The 24927-nt window shown below is 50.6% G+C and overlaps 11 protein-coding genes and 1 non-coding gene across 12 annotated transcripts; 5 read left to right on the forward strand and 7 right to left on the reverse strand.

Moving 5' to 3' along the window:
• Window positions 1-261: 261 nt before the first annotated feature.
• Window positions 262-2648, forward strand: P153DRAFT_392627 (uncharacterized protein; the record flags this gene model as incomplete). The annotated part of the gene is made up of 1 exon (XM_033671164.1): window positions 262-2648. The coding sequence occupies one exon, from the start codon at window positions 262-264 to the stop codon at window positions 2431-2433; it is 2172 nt and encodes a 723-aa protein (XP_033528392.1). The 3' UTR covers window positions 2434-2648.
• Window positions 2649-2885: 237 nt separating this feature from the next.
• Window positions 2886-4489, reverse strand: P153DRAFT_363030 (uncharacterized protein). The gene has a single exon (XM_033667277.1). The coding sequence runs from the start codon at window positions 4395-4397 to the stop codon at window positions 3072-3074; it is 1326 nt and encodes a 441-aa protein (XP_033528393.1). The 5' UTR covers window positions 4398-4489; the 3' UTR covers window positions 2886-3071.
• A 337-nt stretch (window positions 4490-4826) lies between these two features.
• Window positions 4827-6845, reverse strand: P153DRAFT_392629 (uncharacterized protein). The gene has a single exon (XM_033671165.1). It carries the CDS (start codon window positions 6837-6839, stop codon window positions 4932-4934), a length of 1908 nt encoding a protein of 635 aa, XP_033528394.1. The 5' UTR covers window positions 6840-6845; the 3' UTR covers window positions 4827-4931.
• Window positions 6846-7016: 171 nt separating this feature from the next.
• On the reverse strand, window positions 7017-8021 carry P153DRAFT_392630 (uncharacterized protein). Its single transcript, XM_033671166.1, has 3 exons — window positions 7690-8021; window positions 7530-7598; window positions 7017-7474 (listed from the first exon to the last, which is right to left on the reverse strand). The coding sequence occupies exons 1-3, from the start codon at window positions 7964-7966 to the stop codon at window positions 7239-7241; spliced, it is 582 nt and encodes a 193-aa protein (XP_033528395.1). The 5' UTR covers window positions 7967-8021; the 3' UTR covers window positions 7017-7238.
• A 154-nt stretch (window positions 8022-8175) lies between these two features.
• P153DRAFT_363032 (uncharacterized protein) lies at window positions 8176-9565 on the reverse strand. The gene has a single exon (XM_033667278.1). The coding sequence runs from the start codon at window positions 9279-9281 to the stop codon at window positions 8499-8501; it is 783 nt and encodes a 260-aa protein (XP_033528396.1). The 5' UTR covers window positions 9282-9565; the 3' UTR covers window positions 8176-8498.
• Window positions 9566-10856: 1291 nt separating this feature from the next.
• On the forward strand, window positions 10857-13537 carry P153DRAFT_392632 (uncharacterized protein; the record flags this gene model as incomplete). The annotated part of the gene is made up of 2 exons (XM_033671167.1): window positions 10857-10960; window positions 11026-13537. 2 exons carry the CDS (start codon window positions 10857-10859, stop codon window positions 13535-13537), a joined length of 2616 nt encoding a protein of 871 aa, XP_033528397.1.
• A 1599-nt stretch (window positions 13538-15136) lies between these two features.
• On the forward strand, window positions 15137-16414 carry P153DRAFT_427887 (uncharacterized protein). The gene is made up of 3 exons (XM_033672687.1): window positions 15137-15540; window positions 15609-15778; window positions 15834-16414. Exons 1-3 carry the CDS (start codon window positions 15199-15201, stop codon window positions 16081-16083), a joined length of 762 nt encoding a protein of 253 aa, XP_033528398.1. The 5' UTR covers window positions 15137-15198; the 3' UTR covers window positions 16084-16414.
• On the reverse strand, window positions 16217-17428 carry P153DRAFT_392635 (uncharacterized protein; the record flags this gene model as incomplete). The annotated part of the gene is made up of 3 exons (XM_033671168.1): window positions 16217-16326; window positions 16395-16955; window positions 17011-17428. The coding sequence occupies 3 exons, from the start codon at window positions 17426-17428 to the stop codon at window positions 16217-16219; spliced, it is 1089 nt and encodes a 362-aa protein (XP_033528399.1).
• Window positions 17429-18595: 1167 nt separating this feature from the next.
• On the forward strand, window positions 18596-19383 carry P153DRAFT_353226 (uncharacterized protein; the record flags this gene model as incomplete). Its single annotated transcript, XM_033666424.1, has 2 exons — window positions 18596-18917; window positions 18968-19383. The coding sequence occupies 2 exons, from the start codon at window positions 18596-18598 to the stop codon at window positions 19381-19383; spliced, it is 738 nt and encodes a 245-aa protein (XP_033528400.1).
• Window positions 19384-19823: 440 nt separating this feature from the next.
• On the reverse strand, window positions 19824-20912 carry P153DRAFT_392636 (uncharacterized protein; the record flags this gene model as incomplete). Its single annotated transcript, XM_033671169.1, has 2 exons — window positions 19824-20440; window positions 20492-20912. 2 exons carry the CDS (start codon window positions 20910-20912, stop codon window positions 19824-19826), a joined length of 1038 nt encoding a protein of 345 aa, XP_033528401.1.
• A 1413-nt stretch (window positions 20913-22325) lies between these two features.
• P153DRAFT_t14 lies at window positions 22326-22411 on the forward strand. Its single transcript has one exon. It is a non-coding gene; the product is annotated as a tRNA-Val (tRNA).
• A 204-nt stretch (window positions 22412-22615) lies between these two features.
• On the reverse strand, window positions 22616-24704 carry P153DRAFT_363034 (uncharacterized protein). Its single transcript, XM_033667279.1, has 3 exons — window positions 24330-24704; window positions 23378-24278; window positions 22616-23279 (listed from the first exon to the last, which is right to left on the reverse strand). The coding sequence occupies exons 1-3, from the start codon at window positions 24638-24640 to the stop codon at window positions 23115-23117; spliced, it is 1377 nt and encodes a 458-aa protein (XP_033528402.1). The 5' UTR covers window positions 24641-24704; the 3' UTR covers window positions 22616-23114.
• Window positions 24705-24927: the final 223 nt, after the last annotated feature.

The following is a 24927-nucleotide window of genomic DNA, read 5'->3' on the forward strand; positions in this document are numbered from 1 at the left end:
TTCTTCACTTTCACCACTAGGACAATATTGTGGGGCCTTGTTCGCGGGGTCATGTTTGTTGTCGCCCATAGCAACTTGATTTCTTCGTTCCACCGCGCCCACACTCCTGTCAGTCGCTGAACTTCTTTCCGCGTGCCATTCTGCTTCGATACTTCTCTTCCCTTTTCACGCGTTTCGCCACATATCTTGCCTGATTCGTGCCGCGATAGTGATTGCTCCGCCCACGGGTTTGAACTTGGTCAGTGACAGCTGCGATCCGCCATGCCGCCTTTCGGGCTGTATCCGGTTCCAAAGCACCATCTACATGCACAAACCCCATCGATGGCGCGTCCTATATTCAACAGCTTGGACTTCATGGATGAGGAGGCGGCGCTACCGGCTATGCCCGAAGGTGATCCAGTTCAGCAACTAGATGGCGCCGTTGAAAGCGAGCGCAAGAGCCTCACGTCAAAGGAGGAAAAGAAATTGAAAAAGAGAGAAGAGAAGGAGAGGAAGCGATCCCTGAATGCGCTTACTGCTCAAGAGGAAGAAAAGGAGAAGACGGCCCCTGTAACTCCTCTAGTCAACCAGACGCCTGCAACGTCGAGTTCCAAGGCGAAGAAAAGCAAGGACAAGAAGAAGGGTAGTCAGCAAGGTGACGCGCGTTCCTCAACCAAGAAGCGCAAGAGAAAGAGTGAGGTTCTCAGCGACACTCCGTTACTACCGCTCCAGAATCCAAGCGCCACCGACTCTGCCCTTGGTGCGGACTTTCTTGACCGCTTGAAAGCCAGCATGACCGATCTTGGGAAGGGCTTTGATCTGTCGTCCAGCTTCACTCGGTCAAGCGAGCCGCCGTCGAAGAAAAAGTCCAAATCAAGCCGCAAGAGTGAGGTAATGAAAGATCTCAGTAAGGTGACTGGAGAAACGAGCGGTGAGGTGCTGACCACCCCTACGCCGGCCCAGGGCAAGGACAAGAACAAGAAGAACAAAAGCCGCAAGAGCCTGGACATGAAGACACGCGACACTCCCTTGAAGACACCAATCCCGTCAACGACGTCGCCTTACTCATCCGTCCCGAAACGAACGCCTATCCCGCTCCCACACAATATGGATGTGCGCCGTCCTAGTATCCTGCGTAAATCGCAGCAGAGTGTGGCACCAAATGAACAGACATCTTCGCAAGTACTTGTGGTCGAAACGCCCCCTTCCAAGAGTACGAACCGGGCAGTGACTATAACCAAACCGCCCATCCCCTTTAACCTACCACAGAGATCTGTCTCCACGACGCCCGGACATAATAAGTCAAAGCATGTTCCGTTATCGTCCCCCAGTACCGATGGCGATCAAACATCTGCGTTCACGCCTGTGGCTCTTCCAACCACCCACAAACTTGCCATCAAGCCCAATGGCCGAGTGTCACTCACCACATCGAACCTCATGAGGTACACAGAGCCCTTGAATGATGAACCCAAGCCTCGCCCTCGCGCTGCATCGGTTGCTGCATCAACCGCCGTTTCAACCGTCTCATCCGGGTCTTCCATGAGTATCAAGGAAGCTTTCGCGCGTATTTCCAAACCTTACTCCCGCTCCGGTGCTGAGATCGACCCATTCGTCGTGCCTGAAGTCAAGAAAAAGACGCATCGCGAGACGCACGAGGAAGCAAGCCTTGGGGCCTTTACAGAGCATTTCCGCACCGCACGCAAGACAGTCAACTTTACCGACGAGCGAGAATACCTTAACGCACATCTCGACTGGCGCGTCCAGAACGACGCAGCAGGTCCGTTGCCCTGTCTCGGCCTAGCGACAGGCTGCAACGCCAAGCGAGAAACAGTGCTCCGACTGCACAAAGAGGACACGCCTGATGTGCTCAAAGTTGTAGTCACCACCGACGGGGACCTCAACGCTCTCGAAGACGCCAAGCAGCGCAGCACCGAAGCTGAAACTCTCCTTGAACTAGCCGTCGCTGCACGTATCCCTGTCCCCATCGGCCGCGTTGAAGGCGTCTGGACGCTGTTCTGCCCAAAGTACTCAGACACGCATGTCGACAAGTACGGCTTCGGACAGCGCACACTGACCATCCACTCCATCGCTGGCTTCAGGGATCAGAACGCGTATACAGCGCGCTTGAGCATCCCACCCCGTTCCATGCTGTACACTATTCTGTCCTTCTCCATGCCGCCGCATGCATCATTCCGCACGACGACGATCAAGACGGCGGTGGAAGGGTACAAGATGGATGTGGTATTTCTGGGTAATGGATATTTGCAGCTGCGTGTCGATCTAAACCTGCTGTTGCGGGGTAAGCCGACGGAGACGGCAGAGGGGAAGCCCATGTATATGGAGTTCGTGGGCGTGCATGAGCATGCGGTGAAGTGGAGGGAGGAGAAGGATGAGTTGGAGGAGGTTGGAAGGAAGTTGTTTGCTAAGTATGACGGGGAGGTTACGGAGGATTGAGATGGGTGTGGAAAGAGAGCGGAACGGTATTGTGGATGTAAGCAAGCGTCGCCAGACAGATTGGATAGCAATTTGGCGGTTCTTGAGAGACGTGCCATGTGGAATGGCGCCTGACTCCAGGTCATCGGTAGGTCTAGAGTCCAGCTGTAACATAATGACTTCAGATAGTTGTAACACCCCTTGATCTCGATCCATGGGCTGATACGTAGGTAGGGATTCGTGATTACAATTAAATTCTTTTTCATTACCCGTCACCCATATAGTCCTATGCTTTGCTACTCGGTCTCCAACTATTCAACTATAAGATTCCCTTGTTGTTTAGGAAAAGGTACGGGATGGTGTAGTAGTCAGAGCAGCAACGGGGCTAGCGATTTTGGGAACCGCACCACGGTACAAAAAGAAAAGGAGCTTTCAGAAGTGGTAACTGAAGTATGTAATCATTGAGAGTTTTAGGCTAGTCCAGAATCTATCCAAGCAATCTCAGGTTGCTGAATAGCCTCAATCCTTCACATTCCACATGATGAACGTCTGATGCCTCCGTGACATGGTCCGCATAACCACTTTAATGTGTCTTTCCAAATGCCCAATCAACTCCGCAAACCAAATCACCTAAGTGTTGCAATACCGGCTCCCTCGTTCTATCCATGCATTCCGGTGTACACACCTACCAACTCTAGAACCGTCTCCGCGGTGGGAACAACCTTGGACCCTCCATCTGGCTGGATTATCGAGAGTGCAGGAAATTGGACCTTCAGAAAGCCGCTCGTGAGGAAAGTGATGCTGAACAGCACATTCGAACCATCTTGTTCGCAGAATGCTCGTAATGCAAATGGCTGTGGATCGACGAGGGTGGGTAGTTGAACACAATCGGTACTGAAGGTGCGTGTGCCGAATGTCACATGGACGCGAGGTAAATCGGAAAACGTCTCGATACACATTTGGCCTCCGAGGATCCAGTCTTGTGAGATCCAACTCTTGCTGCCGTCGAGGTAATCCCACAACTTGGTGGACACGATATCCCACGTACCCTGATTATGACACATCAGCTCGAGTGTGGGGTTGACGCACGTTCTTATATATCGATTGTTGAACATAACAATGTTGGCGGCTGTCAGGTTTTTAGTCCTCTCGTGTTCCTCAATGACCAAGTGTTCGTAGTGATGATGCTGATCAAAGGCTTGCTTCTGATTGATGAGCATCGTCTGCACATCAGATTCTGACATTGTTGCTTCGAAGCGTCGTACCATCCTGGCTTCGTGTTTCATCCAGATTGACTTGACCTCCTCTTGCTCATCTTGAGAGACCTCCTCTTGAGATGCATACAACGGCCTTTCCAAAAACGCTGTGTTCTTCTGATACTTGTTCTGCCCCTGGTCGGTATCGTGTAGATTCATTTTGGAGACACTGGCTACCCAGTCATCGTCTTCTTTGTACTCCGGGATTACCTCGTCATTTTCTTGATGTGGAGTCAAGAGGTTCTGGTCCACCTTAAATGCACCAAAGTCATGCATCTTATCCAGATTTATGTCGTCGAGAACCTCTTGGAGAGTTGGAGGGTTCGTCATCCAGCGCCCCAATACACGCTCGGGTTTGAGCAACGTTGTCTTTCCTTTGAGTAATCTCATGGACGAGGCGTAAGCACTGTTGGCTCTCTTCGACTCTTCCTGCAAATCCGAAAGACCAATAGCGTCTTCGCGGCGTTTACAGTTCTTGCGCTGACGCCTCAATGTAGCGAACTGCTTGCGATGCTCTCGTAATTGCATTTGCGTCTGCAACCTAATTTGTGCGGGTGTGCTCACTTTGCTGTCAGTGCTTTGCGAGTCTGCATACCATTGGCGTAATTGAGCATCTCGAGCTTGGTGATAGCGCTGTCGGAGACTCGCGATAGCTTCTTCGCTCGGTTTAGGTTTCTTGGGCTCTGCATCCTTAGAGTTCCCTTCTTTGGGCTTCGTTTTCTTGGGCATTGCTTTCCTGTACTTTGCTTGCTTGGTTCTCGTCATATCGTTCGCTTCGGTAACGGCAGTCGACTCGTGAGAAGAAAAGTGGGTGAGTGGCTCGGTGGATAGTTACGGGTGAGAATGTCGCAGTGAACAAACGGGAAGGTGGCTAGCGCGTCTTGGCAACCTATCCGGTGATAGGAAGGGAACTGGCAACGCGACCGCAAGATATCGTCACAAGAAGAATGACTAGAAACTTCCGGATCGATTCGCGGAATGAGATATAATGATTTACGAAGGGATTATCTGCACTGTTTGGGCCGGACACATCATGGTGATAGATGGTGGGCAGTGATTATAAGTGAGATCGATTGGGAAGAAAACGACTATGAGAAAGCACGAGAACCTAACCTTTGACATTGAATGTGAGTCCTCGTGGCTGGTCTCATACTCGTTGTAGCACTCCAGAGCGCCTCTTCCTTTTATCATCATACTACATATCTCGCTCGCCATGCCATCAGCTCCCTCACCCGACTCCTCATGTGAACCCACTGATATTTCTCACTCGCTCGTAGTAATATACACACCCGAGAACTCCACCCTCTTGTCCAGTAGATGCATAACACAGCACCCGGCATCTGATCGAACTAGCGGCAAAGCCGGGAACAAGACTCGAACATGGCCGTCTGGGAGGAAGGTCAGACTCAGGTTAACGTCGTCGCCACCCTGGTGGCATGTTGCTGTGATGTCCATATACTGGCCGTAGACTATGTTGGAAAACAACACTCCTTCCGCTTCAAATGAGCGGTTGCCAAGATCTAGGACGATGTTTGTCTTGATATCCTGGCGGTGTCTAGTTTCGATGCACAAATGGCCTTCGGGAATCCAGTTTGGCTGGAGCCAACTATCACCATTCTCGAAGTACTGCCATAGCTGGGTTGACGAAAGCTCCCATACAACGCTCTCAAGGAAATCGTTCGTGGTGAGGCCTCTATCAGTGATGCTATCTGCGCGCACGCCATAGTCATCTCGCACAGCTTGCTCTAAGCGAAGAACCTGTCGTTCTTGTTCAGCTTGGCGATAGAATGCCTTTTCCTGAACACTCAGCTTTGTCTTCAAGACAGACTGGGGTATCCCTGCAGCTTCGAATCGACGTTGCATCACAACCCTGTGCTGATTCCAGATCGACATGTGCTGTTGTTCCAGTAATAGCTCTGCATTACAGACATCCGGTCCTGGTAAGCTTGGCGGATGTTGGCTTTCTGGTGTGACTGATTCATGCACTAATGCAGCGGTGGAACCTGCCACGTCCTGCAGTATTATACCCCCTGGCTGGAGCGCCTGCCGTGGTGCCATCGAGTCTGATTTTGTTGCAACAAGTTGTTCTGGATGATGCGGTGTGTGACTCTCCTGCCTTTGCTCTTCCAAGGCTGCATATTGCGTTGACGACGAAGATCCTCCCGTATCTCGCAGGTTCACTCCCGCCGACTGTGAGGACCGACTCGACAAACTTCCGGATCGTTGGCCACTCATGTCTGTCTCTGTATCCTTGAATTTGCGTTGCTGCACATGCTGGCTCCCGTCGATGAAATCTGAAGCTATGTCAAAATTCCGATCTAACCAGAGTTGTTCAAGAGTGACAGGATGTTGACGCCACTCAGCGCTGAGTTGAAGTCTGTTTGGCAACCCCAACTGCAAGGCCATTTGCAAATTGCTTATTGTGTTGTCACATGCTTCGATCCGTTCAGAAGCTTCCATGATATCCTCCACATCTCTGCCATCATCTCTTACAACATATCTACCTCGATACTCCAACCAATCTTGTCTCACTTCTCGTTGACCTCGTAGTTTGCATTGTATTTGCAATCTAGCCTGAGCCCAATCTCTGACAGCGAGGTCTTTACTCTGTGTGTTCTTGTACCATCGACGTAGGTGCTCGAAATAACCCTGTCCATCAGACCTGATTGGGGCGCGAGAAGTAGTGAGATCCTCATCGACCTGTGTATCTGACTGGGCAAGTCTAGTAGATCGACGAAGTGGTGGACAGCTTGTTTGTGCATCAGTTTGCTTGGTATTTTGTGAGATGGGATTCGGATACTCATGCGGAGGCGGAGGCAGAATTACGTAAACCTGACTTTTATGGGCCCTTCGGGAGGCGTTCAGACTTTCTGGGATGATTTTCAATGCCCTTCCAAGTCTTGTTCTTTTCTTCGTGATTATGTCCCCATTCGAATAGACATCCAACTCCTCTAGCATCCGTACCAATCGTTCAATCTCATTATCCAGACGCGTCAGACTCGCTGCATCTGGCTGCATCTTCCTTAGTTTCATGAGCGACCTCTGCGTATTCTCTTCTTCTCTCTTCTGGTAGAGACGTGCTTTTTCAGCTGCAGCAGACGCTTTTGCAGCTCTCTGTGCCTTCCCCGCCCTCTTCCCCATCGCAGTCCAGGAGATTTTTCGCGTCCCCATGCGTACGTATCGTGTTTGCGAGTCAATGGACTCAAAATGGAAAGAAAGTGACGATACTGATAACCAGGACAGTACAGAGGAAACTAGAAGAGGCGTTGGATTCAGGCGAAGTGATTCAACGTGAGGAACAACATGTAAGCCATCCGGGCGAGGTGAGAGTCCGCGTGCAGGCCAGGTGAGGTGAGGGACAAACGCAAAGATCGTGGAAGCAAGTGAAATCACATAAGTAGTCTTGGCATCTGATGACGGGAAAACAGAGAGAAAGACTAGCCCCGCAACTAGTGATTACGTCAATGCGCCGAGGGACATGAAGAAGTATAAAAAAACTTGGTATGGGAAAAGAGAGATTGGAGCTGCGAACTACCCCCGTACCTCCCCACACTCACTCTCCTCCCTACTCTACTCAATATCCATCTTCTCCCCCATAGCATCCACCGCCTTCCTAATCCTCGCCTCCTTCTCCCTGGCTCTCCTCTTCTCCGTCGGCGTCAGCTTCTTGTTCTTCTTTGTGACACCTCCTCGTTCTGCAGTAGTAGTAGATTTGGACCGCGTGTTGTGTTCACTTGAGCCCACCTGCATCTTGTCACGCTTCTGGCGGGCTTCCATTCTTTGCAGATTTTGGCGGGTGCGTTTGTCTGGGTTTGTTAAGAGAAACGAAGGAAGCGAAGTGTAAGGAGGGTTATCACATACTCATCTTCTTGCCGGTGAATGTTGATTCAATATCCATAACTTGGTCGTCAGTCGCTTGCTGCACTTCACCTTTAATCTGTCAGTTTCATCTTGTACATTTTTCAAAAGTTTGTCGAGTCTTGTCACAATTCACACATCGACAGTCCCGTGATTGACTTACCCACACCAACGGCCGCAGACGTGCCATCCTCGGGATTGAACGCACTACCGAGAAGATCGCCGAGTTCCTCCGCCAGCGCACCAAACTGTCTGCGTTCCTTCTTCTTCCTGATTTTCCCCATCCCCTGCCTGGACGGCGACAAGCTCCGCTCATTGGATTGTGATTGGTCAGAATCGCTCGCGTCCGACATATCGTTGTCGCCCAGCCTAAATTCGGTCGATGCTATTTTTGATGTTGCCGCCGAGGCTGGCGCTTGTGTTGGAAGCGTAGGCGCCATGGTTAGGTGATAGTGAGCCGATATGACGTGTTGGAACGGCTCGCAAGCAAAAAAGTGCAGAGATTTGGGAAATGTCAAAAGAAGAAGAGTGAGAATGGCAGAACCTCGGCGAATCGTTTCTCCATTGAATCTAATTCGCCCATGGCGTTTCTACCACCATTATCGTTCCAGATACCGAATATACCGAATGCTGCGCGTCGCGTATCAAAAACCTATCTACCATCTACCTCTGATTTTCCGCCTTTTGAGAAGATGCGAATGCTATGCAAAATGCCCGGCCAGACTATCCAAAGGATGAGCTGGGATAAGGAGGGAAAGTCAAAGCGAAATGAATAACGATGCATCCCGCAGAGGGAAGAAAAAGCATGTGGGAACCGAATAGTAAGGAAATTCGTGAATCGTAGGTGCGTGTCCATGCACCCTTGTCAGCGGCCAGGCTACGCAACAGCCTGGCCAGATGCGCCCAACTCCAAAGCCAAAGCCCAGTCTACCGCCCACCCGTCAACTCCAACCCAAGCAAACGAACAATGCACTACGTGTCGACGTGGTCGTCGACAAAGAAGCCCCAAAACAGCACCTCGTCATTCTCGCGCCCCTGGAGGCGGCCGCCGTAGACGTCTGCGCACATTTCGATGGGCACCTCGAGCTTTATGCAGCCGTTACCGAGGAATGTGAATAATAACCACGAGTCAAAGTCGGGAAAAGCGCCGTGGTCTTCTGGTTTCCTGCTGAGAATGCCACGGTTTTGTAACGAGGGTGCAGAGGGCATTCTGAAGGTGTGGTAGGGGAGCGTTTCGATGGAGTCTGCGACGAAGAACGACTCGTTGAGGGCGAGCTCGACGCTGACGCCTGGTGTTGCCCGGGGCTGGTGTGGCACGGCTGCAGTGTCGGGACGGTGCTTGTGGAAGCGCAGGGTGCCAAAGCGCAGGTCGGTGGGCTGCTCGAGGAGGTCGAACAGCTCGGTCGAGTACAGGCGGAAGTAGCCGTTGTGTATGCCACCCAGGTCGTCGTCGTCGTCGGCGTCATCGTCGTCTACGTGGCCATTCAGGGATAGGCTGTGCAGGTGCTCCTCGACGCGCTTTCCCTCCGACTCGGCGGCATTGAGCGAGTTGCGGATGTACTTGCGCGTGTACTTTGTGCTGAGGTCGGAGATGGCCAGACGGCAGGCCTCGCGACGGACGTCCTCCTTGGACTGGGCGACGGCGTCGGGCAGCGACGACAGCAGGCTCGTCTCGAAGCCCAGCACCAGCTCCTCGAACTCGCGCATGGCGCGGGCCAGGGGCGACGACTCGGCCTCAGTCTTCAGGGGAGCCATTGGAGGGAGCCCGCGGGCGATGTGGCGAGGGGCAGGCAGCGTGCAGCGAGAGGGGCGCAGGCGAGCGGGCGGCGAGGCTGCTGAGGGCGGAGGGTGCAGCGCGGGTGGAGCTTCGGGGCTGCTACGGCGCGAGTGCGAGGGCGGGAGGGGAATGGGCTGGGCGTCGTCCTGGTCTTGGTCTCGGTGGTGCGGGGCGGCCGTGGCTACTTGCTCGGGACAGACTTCAGCACGCAAGCTGGCTCTACTGCTCGGCGGACATCAGGGGACAAAGAGACATTGCACACGACAACGAGGAGGACCCGAGATTGATTTTGCTGTGTTGCGGATAGCGATGCGCATGCCAAGGAGGCTGCTAGTAGCGCCTTCCCCGGCAAATCAGCGCCTGCGCCCTCCCTGCATAGCGCGTCGCTGCTGCTTGCACAGAAAACGAGCCCAAAGCCTGTAGCCGCCAATCGTCTCGACTAAAGCCAGATCCAGCGCTGCGTCCAGCCCCTCGATTCTCTCTCTGGTCGCGGACAGCTGGCGGAACCTTCGTCTTCGCTCCCCGGGCCTAACCTAGCGCAACCAGGCTGTCGGGAACAGCGCTTTGACCCATTCGCCGGCCCGTTGGACAGCGACTTCATAGTCCCTTCGGCCCGAGAAGATAGGAAGAATGTGTGTGTCATCGACCTGCAACGACCTGCTACGACCTCCTTGCTTCTGGCTGCATGGTTGGTGTCGCAACGACGCGTGGTGACGAGTGCTTGCGGATCCACAAAATATATTTGCCCAGACAAGTAGATTGTGCCAGTAGCCGCTCTCTCGGTTAACCGAAACACCAGGAACTAACGTGCAGCGAAATCGTGCACCAGTTCGACAACTTCGAGTAACATTATCGTACAAGTCTGAGCCCTTAAATCCTAGCAGCAAACGCCTGGCGGGCACTTCTGAGACTTTCGTTAGTGTAGTTTAGCTGCTTGTAGGAGCCACAAAGAACGCGGCTTACTTCCCGCTTTTGCAGTTGACCGCTTTCTATCACGCCATCCATCTTCTGTATCAGCTTTGAGAAATTCGACGCAACATCGACTTTTGTAATAACGCTAGACGGCGTCTCTGTCAGTATCTTCCCTCAAAAGCAGTATGCCTCTGTTGGCTGTCTCAGGATCGTTTATTAGTGTTCTCTCCACGTTTCTTCCTTTTTCTCCCATATCTTGCCGAGTAATTCCCATGTCATACAATCGCTCGAATCCGTGTCGTCTTGCCTGTAGATAGTTTACTTTTCTTTGACTTGTTCGCTCGTCTAGCTTCACTGTTCACCATGAATTCATTCCAGTTCTTCCTAGACCATGGTCGCGCCTTCGAGACTAGCATGATTCCTCTACTTTGCGTCAATACTATATATTCGACAAACCTGTCTCAGGCCTAATCAACCCCTTTCCACAGATCGTAGGACCTCGCTACTCATCTTCAGTTTGAGATATGGTGAAGTAGAGTGTTCTGGTGATTTGACGTCGGCAGTGAAAGGCTGCACGCGTGAATTCCGCATTAGGTCAAGCTTGTAATGGTCCAAACGGTCTGCACAAATGAACGCGCAAAATGGCAGTAGCGACTGCTAACACTTCTCTTTGTCTCTCCAACCGTGACGAGCGCAACAAGCGCACAACTTCCTTTTGCAATCACAACCACATCCTCATTAGTTCGTTCGTCTATCGCTTCTACTATCAATCTCATCTTCACTCACATCTCTTCAGCTGATAACAGCAAGAGAGCTGTCGCTTAGCATGGCTTCGAATCACCACAACCCGCAGCATGCGTACGAGCATACTGGCTTTAGTTCAAACAACCGTGGGGGTTATTCGAACGGCGGGCGTGGCAATGGCAAGAGGGGCCGCGGCAGCAGGCCCTACAACAGTAACTACAACAACGGCAATGGTCGTCCAACGCATGGAAACTACCAGAATTCCAGAAACATGTCTGACGCATCTGCTGTGCCTGGTTACCCCGTGGACGCATCATCAGCCTGGGGCGTACCAGGAAATGGCTTCTCACAGCCGATGAACGGTATGAACAACACTCCGAATGCATGGCCGCTCCCTGGCGCGGTAGTGACCGGTCCTACAACCGGAACATATGCTCAGCTACACCCCGCAACTGAACATCGCATGTTGCAGCACAAGTCCAGCTACGATGTTCTGCCTCCGCACGTCTTGCAAATGGCCAATGACCACTTTGGTGCTCCACCGCAGAACATTCCTTCGAGTTATACACCTCCTACCGCAGCGAACATGACCTCCGAGTCCGCAGTCGTAAATGCTATCGGTTTGGACACCAACACGAATGGAGAAGCTCCTTCATGTGCTCCCATGCATGCGCCAACGGCCGTCATCATGCAGAGTCACGTCACTGCTCCAACTCCAGCCAGCCCAGTTCTGATCAGTCGTTCTGGCCAGTCTGTGTTTACAAGCACATTAGCCAAGCCAACGGACAAGTCATTCACCGTCTCAAAGAACAGTGCTTCCAACAAGACACTCGAAGAGACTGTTCATTCGCTCGATAATGACACGCTTGCTCATCTGCAGAAGCTCTGTAAGACCGACAACATTGAGCTTCGGCAGACCTTGAGAGATGCGCTCGGAAAACGTCGTGCCGGTCAACGCGAGCTGCTCGAGAAGCGTGCCACCATCATGACTCAGCTGAATCATGCTCGCGAGAGTGCGCAATCAAACACCCACAAGACTCTGGTTTTGTACAACACTTTCGTTACGAAGATGACCGACAGTCTCTATGCCACTTCCGAGGTGAAGGAGACTCTACAACGCGAGGCCATCGAATACTTGAAGACCGCTAGGGTGCACTCTACGCAGGCGACAAAGGACCGTGAGTACGTAGAGTCGTGCCGTGACACGCTCGAGGCCACGAATCTGATGATGTTAAACCTGACAAACAAGTTGACGAACTCTGTGTACCGAGTAGTGGTGACGGCTCTGAGTAGGGCGGTCACCTCCGATGTGCTGATCATCCCCGACAACGCAACCACACATGATACTGCAGCTCCACTTGATATTGTACTCGCATCTGACACTGAGTCGATGACGGCAGTCACGTCGACAACGAACGCCGAGACCGATGGTACCGAGAAGATGAAGACATCGGATCCCACACCTGATCATGCGGAGATGCGAGTGGCCGAGATCATAACCGACAGCAACTTGCAGCTCGATGATAAGAAAGAAGACATTCAGTTGGAGGATGATACCAAACCTCCTGAGAGCTCTCCAAAGGTCACTCGACTAAGAGTTGCGGATCAGCACTCAAAGCCCGTGCATGAAGACACCAACGAATTGGACAGCCCGAAGCCCGCTTCAGAAAACGGATGGGGTAATTGGTTTGCCCATATCCGTAACGATGACAAGGAGATGGTCAAGAAGGCTCGTCAAGATCTCGACCGCATAGGTGGACAAACGTTTCGACCCGAGCTCAAGGAGACGTACAAGAACCAACAAGGCAAAACCCACCAGATTGTTCACGAAAAGGTCACAGGTAAAGTCGCTGTCGTCGTGGAGAAAGATTCCAGAAGCAGCGTTAAGCAGCAGGTCAGCCTGGAAGAGTCTGGGAAGAAAGATCCCGCTGCCGAGCCCACGCCCATGACCCAAAAGACCATCGAGACGCAATCTCATTCCCATGGATCGGAGAAGGATGTCATTACCTTGAATGTGGCATCTCCCGAGCAGGTCGCAACCCCCGGATTTGCAGAGGTTGCTGGCGTCACGGCTTTGGAACAGGAGGACGTCGCGAACCACGACGGCCCTGAAGAACAAAAGGATGACGAGAGTGTCACGACAGAGAAGATCGAACAGCCTGCCGCGTCCCCAGGATCACCAGACTTGGCCAGTGTCCAAGCACTCAAGACCATGATCCAAGTCTACATGAACGAGAAGACTCCCAAGCTCGAGCAAGAAGAGCAAAAGAACCCTACCGATACAAAGTCCACCGATAAAGAGGCACAGAAGAACAAAACCGGCAAGAAGGCTTCTGCAAAGACGAACATCTCGACGAATCACACCGGTGACAAGTCGCCCGAGCAACTTGCAGCCCAGGAGCAGAAGGCTGCTGCAAAGCGCCAGAAAGTGAAGGAGTCCAAGGCAAAGACCAAGGCTAAGAGGAAGGCACGTGCTGCGGACAAGTTGGAGGGTACTATAAGTTCGGTCAAGACGGAGGGGAACGATGGCACGGCGAAGACGGAGACGGCTACTGTTTCACTTCCAAAGAGCGGTTAGAGCAGTCTCGTGAACGCCTGCGGTGATGTTGGTGATGATAGTGGGGGTACAAGTGCAGTGTGAGTTGGCATGTCTTCACGCACACGGCGCGAGTTTTCACGCGGTTCGGGGGATCACCAGCGTAGTGTGCAATGATCTGTGTTTCCTGGATACATGCAACGAGATACATTCAGTTGTAAACAACGAAGCATTCAAATTTTACCCTCTCCTTGAAGTGTCATGCTGTGATGTACTTGAGCCTTCAGCAGAGCCATTGAGTCCAATCACACGCACATTCTTCCATGGACAGCATCTCGTAAAGGAAAGTTCACAACCGTGAACCGAATGCTACCAGTCACACTCAATTACGTCCATCTCCCAGGATTGAATACCACCACGCATATAAAACCCCGTGCAGAAACCTTCCAAGGCAACACATTACAATAGATACTAGCAATTTAGAGCAACCATCCTACCAAACCATACAACTACAATGTGCGACCCCCAAGGCACAAACGAATACCTCGTCTGGACCGTCTGCGGCCACAAGGTCCCGCGCATGCACTGCGCGCAGTTCAGCAACGGCCTGCAGCGCTGCCTTAACCCGAGTGTTATGCCCATTAAGAAGCTGGAGGATATGCGCTTTGGCGGCGTGATTATGGCGAAGTGCTGGCAGTGTGAGACGGGGCGGTTTTCGGGGTAGACCTTGGAGGACGGAGGAGAGGGGAACGAAGGGGGGAGGGTGGGTAGAGAGGGGTGGGTAGAGAGAGGTGGGTAGAGGTATTGGGAGAGAGAGGATGTAAAGGGAAGGGTGTCTGGAATGTCTTGAACGTTTGGAACTCGATTTGTAGAGGTAGATGACTGTACTGGATATTAAACGACTACTCGTGTTTATGAGACTTTGTCTGGAATGTTTGATCTAGTTAGGTGCATAATTCACTATGAACCATCGGAATGTAGACAATGGTAGCTCAGGCGTGTACGAAAGTAGTACAGAACAGAGGGTAGTACGCAGCACTCAAATGACTGGGATGAGGGGAGTGGGGAACGCAAAATCGAGTAGTTGGAAATGCTGAAGAAGGATAGACCTCGGCGATCATAGCATCAAGCGGTGATAAGTAATAAAAACCATAAATGAGTTCGCAGAACTAGTGGTTCTTGATAGTATAGGCTCAAATTGAACAAGTGGAACCGATACAGATCATGATGTTGAGCGGGACGGAAGTAATAGTCGAAGGAGCGCTAAGATTTCGCCAAAGTCGACGGGAATCTTCTCCGATCCAATGACTTATTTCCGGTTTCCCATAGTGCACACAAATAGTTTAGCTGGGAGGATCAGCAGTATCCCTTTTACCCTGCGTGGTATATCGTATACTACACGAAGAGACTAAGTCCTCGACGCCCCTGATAACGCTCATCCGGCAATGGAAGACACAGGAAGTGAAATGCATGATGATAAAGTTTGTTTGTTATCCTTGTCCTATGCACATGATCGCACAAGGATACAAGTCTCCACTTGAAAAGTAGTCTTTGCAGAAGGTCCCACGCGCAGCGCTATTCCTAATATGGATAGTTTGTAGTTTTGTTTCGTACACCGCAAGTACCACCACAACCGAAGCTCAACTCTTGGCTATCTGATATAATATCGCAACAATCCCAACTCGATTCAATCCCATTCGATAATGACAGATGCACCACAGCCATCCGACGAGGAAATCATCGATGCGGTGCGCGTTCTTCACGAGCAAGACCCCGCATTAGGGCGTAGCAAAGTACTTGTTCAATTGAAAGCGGACCACGGCTGGGTCTTGTCAGACAAACGGCTCAAGAAGCTGCTCACGCAATATGATTTGAAGCGTGTAGCGGAGCAACCCAAAGAACTCCCGCCCATACAGTTTCCTGAAGACGCGTTGGCGGCTCAACAGCGCTACAAAGACGAAAGTATTCGCTGTTTCAAGCTGTATGGGAGAGGCGAGTACGACTATGGCGTTACGCCGAATGCGGATCAGAGCATGTTGGTTGGAGTATGTCATGATTTGCCTTGACTTGAGAAGTAGTCAGGCGTGAGGCTGTTTTGGCTGATGTTGTACAGATCTGCCACATCAGGCTCTGCAAACTCGGCGCTCCAGGACCCTATCAGAACACAACCCCCGAGGCCGTAGCGAAAAGTCCGGAGATGCAAACGCTATGGGACTACTACTGGTCTGCGGCGCAGAAAGTCCATCTTACCAAGGAAGACATAGGACGCCAGCTGGAGGCCGAGTACGTTCATCCCATCCTTCGCCAAATTCGCGATGGCTTTTGACTTGAGCTCTAGGTATGGAGTGAATCCAGGGCCATACATTCCGACGTTGTCCAAAGAAGAGTTGACACGTCGCAAAGCGATCTTCAAGAAGAACTCCATGGACCTCAAGCGCGCGATGCTCAAGTCGGCTGAAGGTAGAAAGGTCATTCCTGTTGATGATGATGGGGAGCCGCTTTGGGATGATGCGGTGAATGGGCAGTTTGTGGTTCTTGTTGACAAGATCAACAAGGGAGATGGTTTGACTGAATACGGGCGGGTCTGAGGGGTTCCTGGGCATGGACTGAAAATCTGGATTGCAGTTAACGAAAACAGACGAAAGGTCGTCCTGTATTTTGGTATCGTTTGGGTTTGATGACGAGCTAGGTTGAAGGTTTCGGAGCATCAATATTAAAACTTCACGAATCCAACTGGTGGCTATGTGGACTGGCGAATCCGGGACAAGTTTTGCTCCACAGGGCAGAAGGATCACATTCCTGATCCTTCGATGGCTCGGCTATCTCGCTACCTGTTCTTTGGTTTTTCCACGTCTTGTCATCTCTCACTCTATCCAACCTACTTCGTTCAACCACTCACCATGCTCCCGACGAATTGCGACCCTCTGTTCTTCAGCTTCTCTTGATGGCGATGTCAAGATCTCTTTGCTCCAATCCAAAGTTTTGCTCAAGTCATCGAAAGTGCTGGCAATGAAGTCGAGCAAGCTCTTTTCTGCCAGTAAGAAATCCATCTCTTTCTCTCGCAGAAGTTTCGGCACAGGTGTGTGTGCATTTGCTTCCCATTTGGTTATCGTCAAATCGACCGTCTCGATCATCTTCCATGTCATCTGCCGGCCTTTTCCATCTCCACCAGGCACCGTCGCGAGCTTCTCGTAAAGTCTCTTCGTGGATCCAGCCGGAACGATTAATCGAACTTCTTCGACATGGTTAGTAAGATAGACTCCAGCGTCAGAACAAGTTTCGAAGATGTTGAATTGCGGTCCACTGGGGTCAAGATACCACTGCTTCTTGCTCTCTGTTGCTGTCACTCGAAAGATCCAATGGCTGTCAAACTCTGACACTCCTTGCTTTGTCATGATACGTGCAATCTTGGTGGGTCTTTTGAGTCCGAGATTGACCTCGTGGATCTGGACATCGGTACCTACAGATACTTAGCAATTATCTTGTGTAACGTTGTAAGCTTGTCGACTGCTCACCTTCCAGCATCTTCCGCAAGATGTCATAGAAGTACGCTATAGAGAACATACAAGTTGAAGCACTCAATATCATTTTCTTCTCGGCATTGCTCACTTGAACATCTGTCTCAAAACGATAAAGTCTCCCTGGTACCTTTGGTTCAGGGGTGTACGACAGCTCGCCGGAGCTACGTTCAACCGAGCGGATTCGGAAATTGAAGTTACGCTCGCGGACCTCTAAGAAGAGCTTTTGAAGAAGTGCACCAGCACGTTTGACTCGTTGCTCTATGTTGCATTGTTGCATGTGTCGGGGATTCCAGTCATTTTTCTGGCACTGCTCACTGCAGTATTTGACAGTCTTGCAGGCGGAACATCTCTTTACGGCGGGTATTTTCCCGCATGTTGCGCAGGGTTTATGTTCATCCGTCGCTTCGGCCATGAGAGCTCTTTGGGAGGCTGGAGGGTGATGGACGTTAGAATTGGGCGTGTTCACCGCTCTTTAGTCGGCAATGAGCATAAATATATTGCTTTGAGCAAGCATAACATGGCTCACGTGAGATCTTCATATGACATAACAATTGAAACAACGAGTTTGAGATTTGTCTTGGCATACGAGAAGGATTCTGATTAGCACGTTTGGATGTTGTTTGGAGTATGTAATCCCATGAGAGGCGATGAGTTATTGCGTGATCTTCAAGTCCAGGAGTTCTGACCGGTTGGATACTTATGGATTCATCTTATTCGTTCTTCCGGCTGTGCAATGAGTAATTTATATCTTTCGTATCTCGAAGATGCAAATATTCTTCTTCACCTTGCTAGCTATAGCATCTCACCTGAACACTATGTTTCGATCATTCAGTTCGAACAGCTCTCACAATCTTCTGGAACGTAATGTACAAATCTTTACCCGAGATATGGCACACGCCAGTTACGTTGGATGTCACATGAGTGCTGGTCCAACATCTCACATGCTCTGATTGCTCTTTATATGCTACACAAAACAAAACCATGTGTTTTGAAAAGCTTTTGGGCACTTTTCGGTTTGTTAGGAGGCGCTAGAATCGGGATCGACGGCTTCAAGAGTGACATGTATGATTCTTTGACACCAAGGTCTTGCTGCGAACACTCGGCAGAAGCAGGAAACAAGAACAGCTCGATGTCGATTCTTGGTTCACTCTTTACATCAAGCGCTGAACTGGGCAATGAGTGCGCGGGGCGATAATAGTGATCTGTGAAGCGAAACAAGCTGTGATGATTTCGGAACTGAATGTGTCGATGGGTTATCTAACAATTGGAAGAATTGAGTCACAGTTCCATGCAGTTCGATTATGGACATATTCGCATCATTGTGACGGAGTTTCCGCGGCTGACGCAGTGCACCTCCCCAAAAGTTCGTGATCATGACTGCCAAAAGGCTAGCGGGTAGAGGGGTGAAGGCGCGAAAGCGTTCGAGTAGTAACAGTGATGGAGCCTACGGTCGAGCTTCAATCTTCACAAATCATTACTCCCACAGAGAGAACACACCAATCGAACATTCTTTGTACCAAATCTTCTATTACTTCCACGTTCACTTAGCTCCAACGTCATATATCTTAGAGCAGTGACAATGTCCCAAAATTTGCAAATGCCGACGCCTCTTGGTGGAACCATCGAAGAGAGTTGTGTCTTGCGCGCCGCACTTGTTCTGATGAAGGCTTTTCTCCACCTCCGCGAAGCGACATGGCAGAATTTCGTCATTGGCATTGTCAAGGATGGTACCAATTTGCTCATTGTCCATGACCATACCCACGCCGGCAGGCGGTATGGATGGTTCGCGACCTTCCCAAATACCCTCGTTAGTAGTGTCGTACAAAAACAGGCTCTTCTTACAACGGCATCATGCCACGACATCGGACACATGAAGACACTCATTGAACAGGTCTTCAAGGGTAAGAGGTTTTAGTCACAATGTAGGTATATTTTACTAAAGTCTATGTAGGCATGGACGTCACCGTAGAGGAAGTCAAGATCCACCGCAAAGATCTCGGGAATCGAACCATGGTCATTCAGGAAAACGGATATTGCCATTTCAAGATCCCAGATCACTGGCTCCTCCGTGTCACTTCGCACTTCACCGGCTATCAATGGGCGATTGACATGGCAGGCGCACAACATGGCGCTTGTTTTCCCTTCGCCAGATGGAGCGTTTATCATGACGCGTTCATCGAGAAAATTTTCACAGTGAAGCCACTAGGCACTCTTGCACGACATGGAGCCTGGATGTCGCAACTGAAATGCAAGGCGGGGTCAACATATGACATCAATGGGAACGCCATGCGGGCATTTCATGCCAAAGTGGACCCAAAGATGGCCAGGAAAGGCGTTAAGTGGTTTGATGTTTTGACAAAAAGCTAGGAGGATCATGTCAGACACAGGGAAAAGATACTTAAAGTGGGCAGAGATGGGATGGAGGCGTATGTGGCCAATAAGCGTCTGGATGTAAGGAGACTAAACTGTGAACGATACGAGAGGAGGCACATGGACGAGGCGATTGCAGACAGGAAGGCAGTAGACGATCAATTTTTGGAAGACGGGTCTGGTGGCTGGGATATGATATGAGCTTAGCTGGGAAGATTGGGGATAAACCTTCTAGGTTATGTCAAAAAGTGCGGCATGAGAACTTCAAGCTTGAAGAGTGGAGAGCAGATAGAATTCATTCATTTCTGGTTGGCTCGACTTGCTTGAATGTGTTGTTTTCCGTATTTTCACTGTACCTTTGGAGCCTGCTCATGTTCTATCTCAACTACATCATACGATGTCAATCGCTCAATCCTCCGATTCGCAGGCGACGATGCTCAGTGCTCGTTCAACAAGTTGACTGACTGCAGCAACATGGCCCTATCACAGCACTTCCTCTGACTGAAGCCTGGATTGGCTTGTTCATAGGCCCTAGCTGCTTGCACCGGCTTGGCAAAGTCGGTTGAGTTGATGAAGCTACGGACAGCGGCCTTCATGATATCGAGGAGGCTCATCTCTTGCTGCCTGTATGCCGCGTCTCCAAGAAACAACAATCTCGATAATTTCATGTGTCGTTCTTCCCAGATGTCAACCGCTTTGTTTAGTTGGTCTGCGGCGTCTTGGACGAGACGGTAGGTAAGCACAGGATTGCCATCGATCTTCGCTAACTCAGTAATGAGTTCTCTCTGCGTGCCTGAGGAATAAATCGCGGTGATCTTGCCCACGTAATTTGCCACATAGATCTCCCAGTCCCAAAATGGTTGACATATGCCGTACTGTCCGCCACTGAGATCCACTACCCATTGCTTGCCGCTCTTGACGGATTTCAAGCGAAGTACCATGTGAGAGAATTCTGGCCAGTTTGATTGCCGCGAACCATCTGGTGCAACAAAAATGGCCTTACGCGGAACTGTTCGTAACTGCACTTGGAGTTCTTCGACTGTAACGTCGACACCTAAACGAAGTCAATATCATGCACAGCAAATCGAAAAACAAGCGTACTAACCTCGAAGTAACTTGGTGATGAGACTGTGCATGAACGCCAGGGGCTCATTACAAATCAACATGCAGAGCATGGCCATCTTCGTTCGATCGTTTTTGACGAGTTTGTCGGGAAATGGGGTGAAGTTGCGCAGATTCAGCTTTTGGTCTCCATCAAATATGACCAACTCATCTTCTTTGTCCTCGATCTTCTCTATGGGCGTGTCCCAGGTGTTCTCTCTGAAGGTAAGGTAGGCTTGATGGGTGATGTTCGCCATTCGTTCTATAGCTTGCTCGAGCCGCTGAGCTTTGCAGATGACCTTGTGATTTGGCCAATCTCGAACCTGGCACTCCTTTTGACAATACATATGCGTTTTGCAGCCGTTGCACTTCATCTGAGCGGGTTTACCGCAGAATGAGCAGGCAGCATGAGGGTCGGAGGCCATGGCGATGACTGTCGATTTTGTGAAGATCGTAGTGATTTTTTGGGGGAAGATATAACCCCCAGATCAACTAAAAGTTTGTGATATGGACAAAGCGAAAAGGTTTGCGACAGCCAGCTGAACGGGAATGTGACTGTTGAAACAATCTTGGAGACAACAAGAAACTCCCATCAGGGGATCGTGGCAACAGTGTAATTCTGGAACAAGATAGAGCAATCACAAATAACGCCTCATACCCGTCACAACCAAATCTGTGAAACCCAAACGTATGCGAATACCCCGATGAGCAATATGTGAAGATGGTGTGCATCATCGGTGGACAGAGGTTCCTACATAGCCTGCCCAATACTGTTGTAAGTAGAGATGGACTTGTTGGTTGCAAGACAGGTCGTGGTTTGTCAAGTTGTAAATCCCTCCTCCCCCTTATAACGTATTAGATCTCACAAGACCTTATCACATCTGCTGGGTGTTTGATCGAGAGTTGGTTTGCACTCTCGTTTCGTACAGCAAGCTTGACCAAGCTTGCCTATCCTGACTCTAACCGAAGCTCTGTTCGCATGTGCAACAAATGGAACGGTAGGCCTGGCTCGGGCTGAGTTTGTTGAGTCCGGGATGGAGGCTTGCGATACAACCGATATACAAGCCTCAAAAGAAAAGGTTCTACTAGTAGCCATCCATACGAGAACTCGTATGCAAAACCCCCTCGCAACATGCGACTTCCCAAACCTGCAGATCTTGGTGCCTGACGATTGCTAAGTACAAGATCAAATGCTACGAATAACGCAAGCAAGGCAAATACCAGCAGTCCTTGAGGTGCACAAGATTGGCAGAGGTTCTGCGTGTAGTTTTCCAGCTATTGAGAGATTTCGCTACACTCAATTCTGGTATCTCGACTAACAGAGAGGACGTCTGGTGCCGCTATTTGCGTTGCACGAAGTATCCAGCACTAGAGCCGAACAACTCCCAGCGTCTCATTTTTTACTCCCTATTCTGTTCGCACAAAAGTTGGATCTCATCTTTTCCGTGGCCATCGAGTCGGTTGCGGATGACTTCTCGTCATGTCGTCGATTGTGTTCGTTGGATGGGGCAAAGGTCGCCACGTGAATTTGCATTTCTTGGGCTTGGAGACATACGCACTTGATACGTGTTCGGTGTTTTCCTGATACTCGTTTCCGATCGGAGCATGCTTGTGTACTAGGGTCTACCGTATACGGTTATCGCGTAAGATGTGGGCCTTGACATATGTGTGTCGAGAGACCCACTAGCAAAGAGAATTTTTAGCCCTAGCCTTTCACGATTGTGAACATCTTGCCAAACGCATGAAGGGATTTTCGAGAGCTCGAGAGACGCGAGATTTCTGAATTTCAGCGTCATAACCTGTGGAACGATCCATCATTCTTCATGAACCAATCAAATGGCTCGTTGGTGTAGTTGGTTATCACGTCAGTCTAACATCCCAGTTAGTACACTGAAGGTCCTGAGTTCAAGCCTCAGACAAGTCATCGTTATGTCAGTTTTTTTGCTCTTTTCGCCGATGCCCAGGGCAAAGACAACTCCACGTGTCAGATTGATGCGAGTACGCTGGCGTAGGGATTGTACAGTATGAGTGCAGCGAGGACTGTAGAAGGGCAACAGACACAGGATGCTCCATCTGAATAGGAGGCCATCGATATGTTGTGAGAGGTTTGGTCGCGACACCGTAAGGAAACACGCTATCGAAAGCTCCTGGCTAGGAACGTTGTTGGAGAAGACGGTGTCGTGGAGGCGGCAGAGTGTACGATGATAGCGCAATTTGCAAGTGGGCAGCAGACGATATTGGAAGTTGAGACCCGTGAGAACAGAAACTCCACGTGTAAAGCGGACGTATGTTTATAATAGTCTGATTTACGAAATGTTGACGTAGTTTGACTAGAGATAACCTGCAGCATCTACGCTCAAGTGGGGGGTTGTAATTGTAATCGTAATTCGTAGTAGGGAGTGATATTTCAAAGTTCCCCAACATGTAGCCGTGACGTTTGCCAAAGCAAGATGTACGTACGGTGTTGCTGAACCGCGCAAAGAGCCACCAACGCCATGCTTGTAACCGTGTCCCAGAGAAGTCAAAAGGTTCGAAAACGCCAGTGTGAGCAAAGTAGACTGTACATCAGACAATCCACCGAAAAGTGTGATGAGAAGAGAAGTACGTTTGAAAACGGAATCGTCGCCTCACTTGAACAGGACGTCGATGGAGTCCATGTCCTCAATGTCTGTATCCGCGACCGTGACCAGGGGCGAAAGACGTTCGCCGTCAAATGTCAAGGTAATGGCTTGCGACTTGTCAAGTTTCAGACCCTGCTTGTAGGCGTTTGCGAGATGACCAAAATCGGTGTCCTGCTGTCGTTTTAGTAAACAACTCTATATGTAAAGTGACTGAATTTTCCACGACACAACCATGATAGTTGACTGTGGTGACAGAAAAGAAAACTCACCGGATTGACTTGAATTTTAAAGTCTGCTCTGCCTCTGGCCTTCAATGTCAGTCGATATTTTATTACCTTCGGGGCAGGCTCAGGTGTCGGCGATCTCTCTTCGACTACAGGTGGCGCTTCAGCTGCCTTCTTCTTTGCGGCAGCGTCCGCAGCTTCGTCCTTCTTGTGTTGCTTGAAGAGTTCTTCAGTCCACGCTTCAACAGCGACTTTCGGTAAAGGCTTCTCGTCGCCGTAGATATTCGAGTCGCCGTCAATGAAAGCGTTCCCGATTGCATCTACTTTTATCCCCAACCTCCTTATGGTAGTACTGTCGTACATGCGCTGTCCCTTCCACGTGAAGAACACGCTCTTTGTCACTTCTGGCGAGAAGCCTTGTCTGCCGCACCATGCTAGCCGTGGCTTTTCAATCGTACTGTCTATCCTTACTTTGACCATCAACGGGTTTGCACCTTCCATCATGGGTTGTATGAATAGCTGTGCAACAGCAACTTTGACCGAGTCGTCATTCGATGTTGGCGTGGCGGCAGCTTGTGCGCTGTCTGCTGCTCGTTGTCGCGCCTTGGCTACAAGTGCGGCTAACACAGGGTCCATGACTTCCTCAGGTTCGTCATCATTCACAGGTGCAGGTTTGGAGGGACGAAGTACCACGTCACGTTTGCGGTCCTCGTTGAACGATGTAGAGTTGCCGAAACTTGCGTTGTCATTGAAAGACTTGGAGTTGTAGCCTGAATCGTCGTCTTCGTCGAGTTCGTCACCTGAGTCGACTAAGTCGACAATGATGGTACTCTTCTGCGGTAATGCGTCTTGTGTGATGGCGGACTTGGCGAGACTCTCATAGCGCGCGGTGAGGGAGTCTGACGGAAGTGCTGAGGGTCCGGGAGAGAGCGAAGTTCTGCTGAGTCTATATACGAATTAGCTGATGTAGCTGTCAGTGCTAAGATGATATATGTACGCTTTGCTGCCTGCCCTTCTTGCCCGCGTAGAACTGCGAGACGCGCTTTCAGATAATGACGGCGCATCATGCTCAGTCGTTACCTTTCTCCGCTTTTTCTCGCGCTGCTCTTGCAACTTGCGCTTCTTCTCGTCTTCAGCCTTTTTCTTCTTCTCATCCTCCCTCTTGGTCTGCTCAGCGACAATATCCGTAAATTCGTTGGCGTGACTGAACATGTCGTCCCCCTCTTTCTTCTCTGCGTCCATCCATGCTGCTCGCTTGAAGAAGGAGCGCTTCTTTGGCGCTGGGGCGTCGGCTGTAGGGCCTGTCATTGCGATTCCATAGGCGTGGGGTCGTGTGCTGGGCAATACGTCAAGGTGGAGCGATAGAGCGAGACCGCTGCTCGGCTGGAGTGGGGCTCTTGCAGCTTGACGCGCGATCACGTTTTTCGCGACTGTCAGATGTGGCCCGTGCCCGCCTAGATCGGTCTCCACTGCAGGCTCACCGACGACAGCCTGAGCTTGACACAACGCCAGTAATCGAATCAAGAAGACATCTCACTTGGCCCCCAAACTAAGAGTCCGTAAGAACCATGGCATGTGTTTTCTTGCAGAAGCTG

The sequence above is a fragment of the Dothidotthia symphoricarpi genome (genome assembly GCF_010015815.1).
Source record: "Dothidotthia symphoricarpi CBS 119687 unplaced genomic scaffold P153scaffold_2, whole genome shotgun sequence".
Taxonomy (NCBI): Eukaryota; Fungi; Ascomycota; class Dothideomycetes; order Pleosporales; family Dothidotthiaceae; genus Dothidotthia; species Dothidotthia symphoricarpi.

Bases quoted from the DNA above. Each gene is read 5' to 3' on its own strand.
- P153DRAFT_363030 (XM_033667277.1), bottom strand. From the start codon at position 4,397: ATGCCCAAGAAAACGAAGCCCAAAGAAGGGAACTCTAAGGATGCAGAG.
- P153DRAFT_392629 (XM_033671165.1), bottom strand. From the start codon at position 6,839: ATGGGGACGCGAAAAATCTCCTGGACTGCGATGGGGAAGAGGGCGGGG.
- P153DRAFT_392630 (XM_033671166.1), bottom strand. From the start codon at position 7,966: ATGGCGCCTACGCTTCCAACACAAGCGCCAGCCTCGGCGGCAACATCA. The intron at 7,599-7,689 runs GTAAGTCAATCA...GACAGATTAAAG, and splicing joins GTCTGCGGCCGTTGGTGTGG to GTGAAGTGCAGCAAGCGACT. The intron at 7,475-7,529 runs GTATGTGATAAC...TAACAAACCCAG, and splicing joins ATTCACCGGCAAGAAGATGA to ACAAACGCACCCGCCAAAAT.
- P153DRAFT_363032 (XM_033667278.1), bottom strand. From the start codon at position 9,281: ATGGCTCCCCTGAAGACTGAGGCCGAGTCGTCGCCCCTGGCCCGCGCC.
- P153DRAFT_427887 (XM_033672687.1), top strand. From the start codon at position 15,199: ATGACAGATGCACCACAGCCATCCGACGAGGAAATCATCGATGCGGTG. The intron at 15,541-15,608 runs GTATGTCATGAT...GATGTTGTACAG, and splicing joins ATCAGAGCATGTTGGTTGGA to ATCTGCCACATCAGGCTCTG. The intron at 15,779-15,833 runs GTACGTTCATCC...CTTGAGCTCTAG, and splicing joins GGACGCCAGCTGGAGGCCGA to GTATGGAGTGAATCCAGGGC.
- P153DRAFT_363034 (XM_033667279.1), bottom strand. From the start codon at position 24,640: ATGACAGGCCCTACAGCCGACGCCCCAGCGCCAAAGAAGCGCTCCTTC. The intron at 24,279-24,329 runs GTACATATATCA...ATTCGTATATAG, and splicing joins AGAAGGGCAGGCAGCAAAGC to ACTCAGCAGAACTTCGCTCT. The intron at 23,280-23,377 runs GTGAGTTTTCTT...AAACGACAGCAG, and splicing joins TTAAAATTCAAGTCAATCCG to GACACCGATTTTGGTCATCT.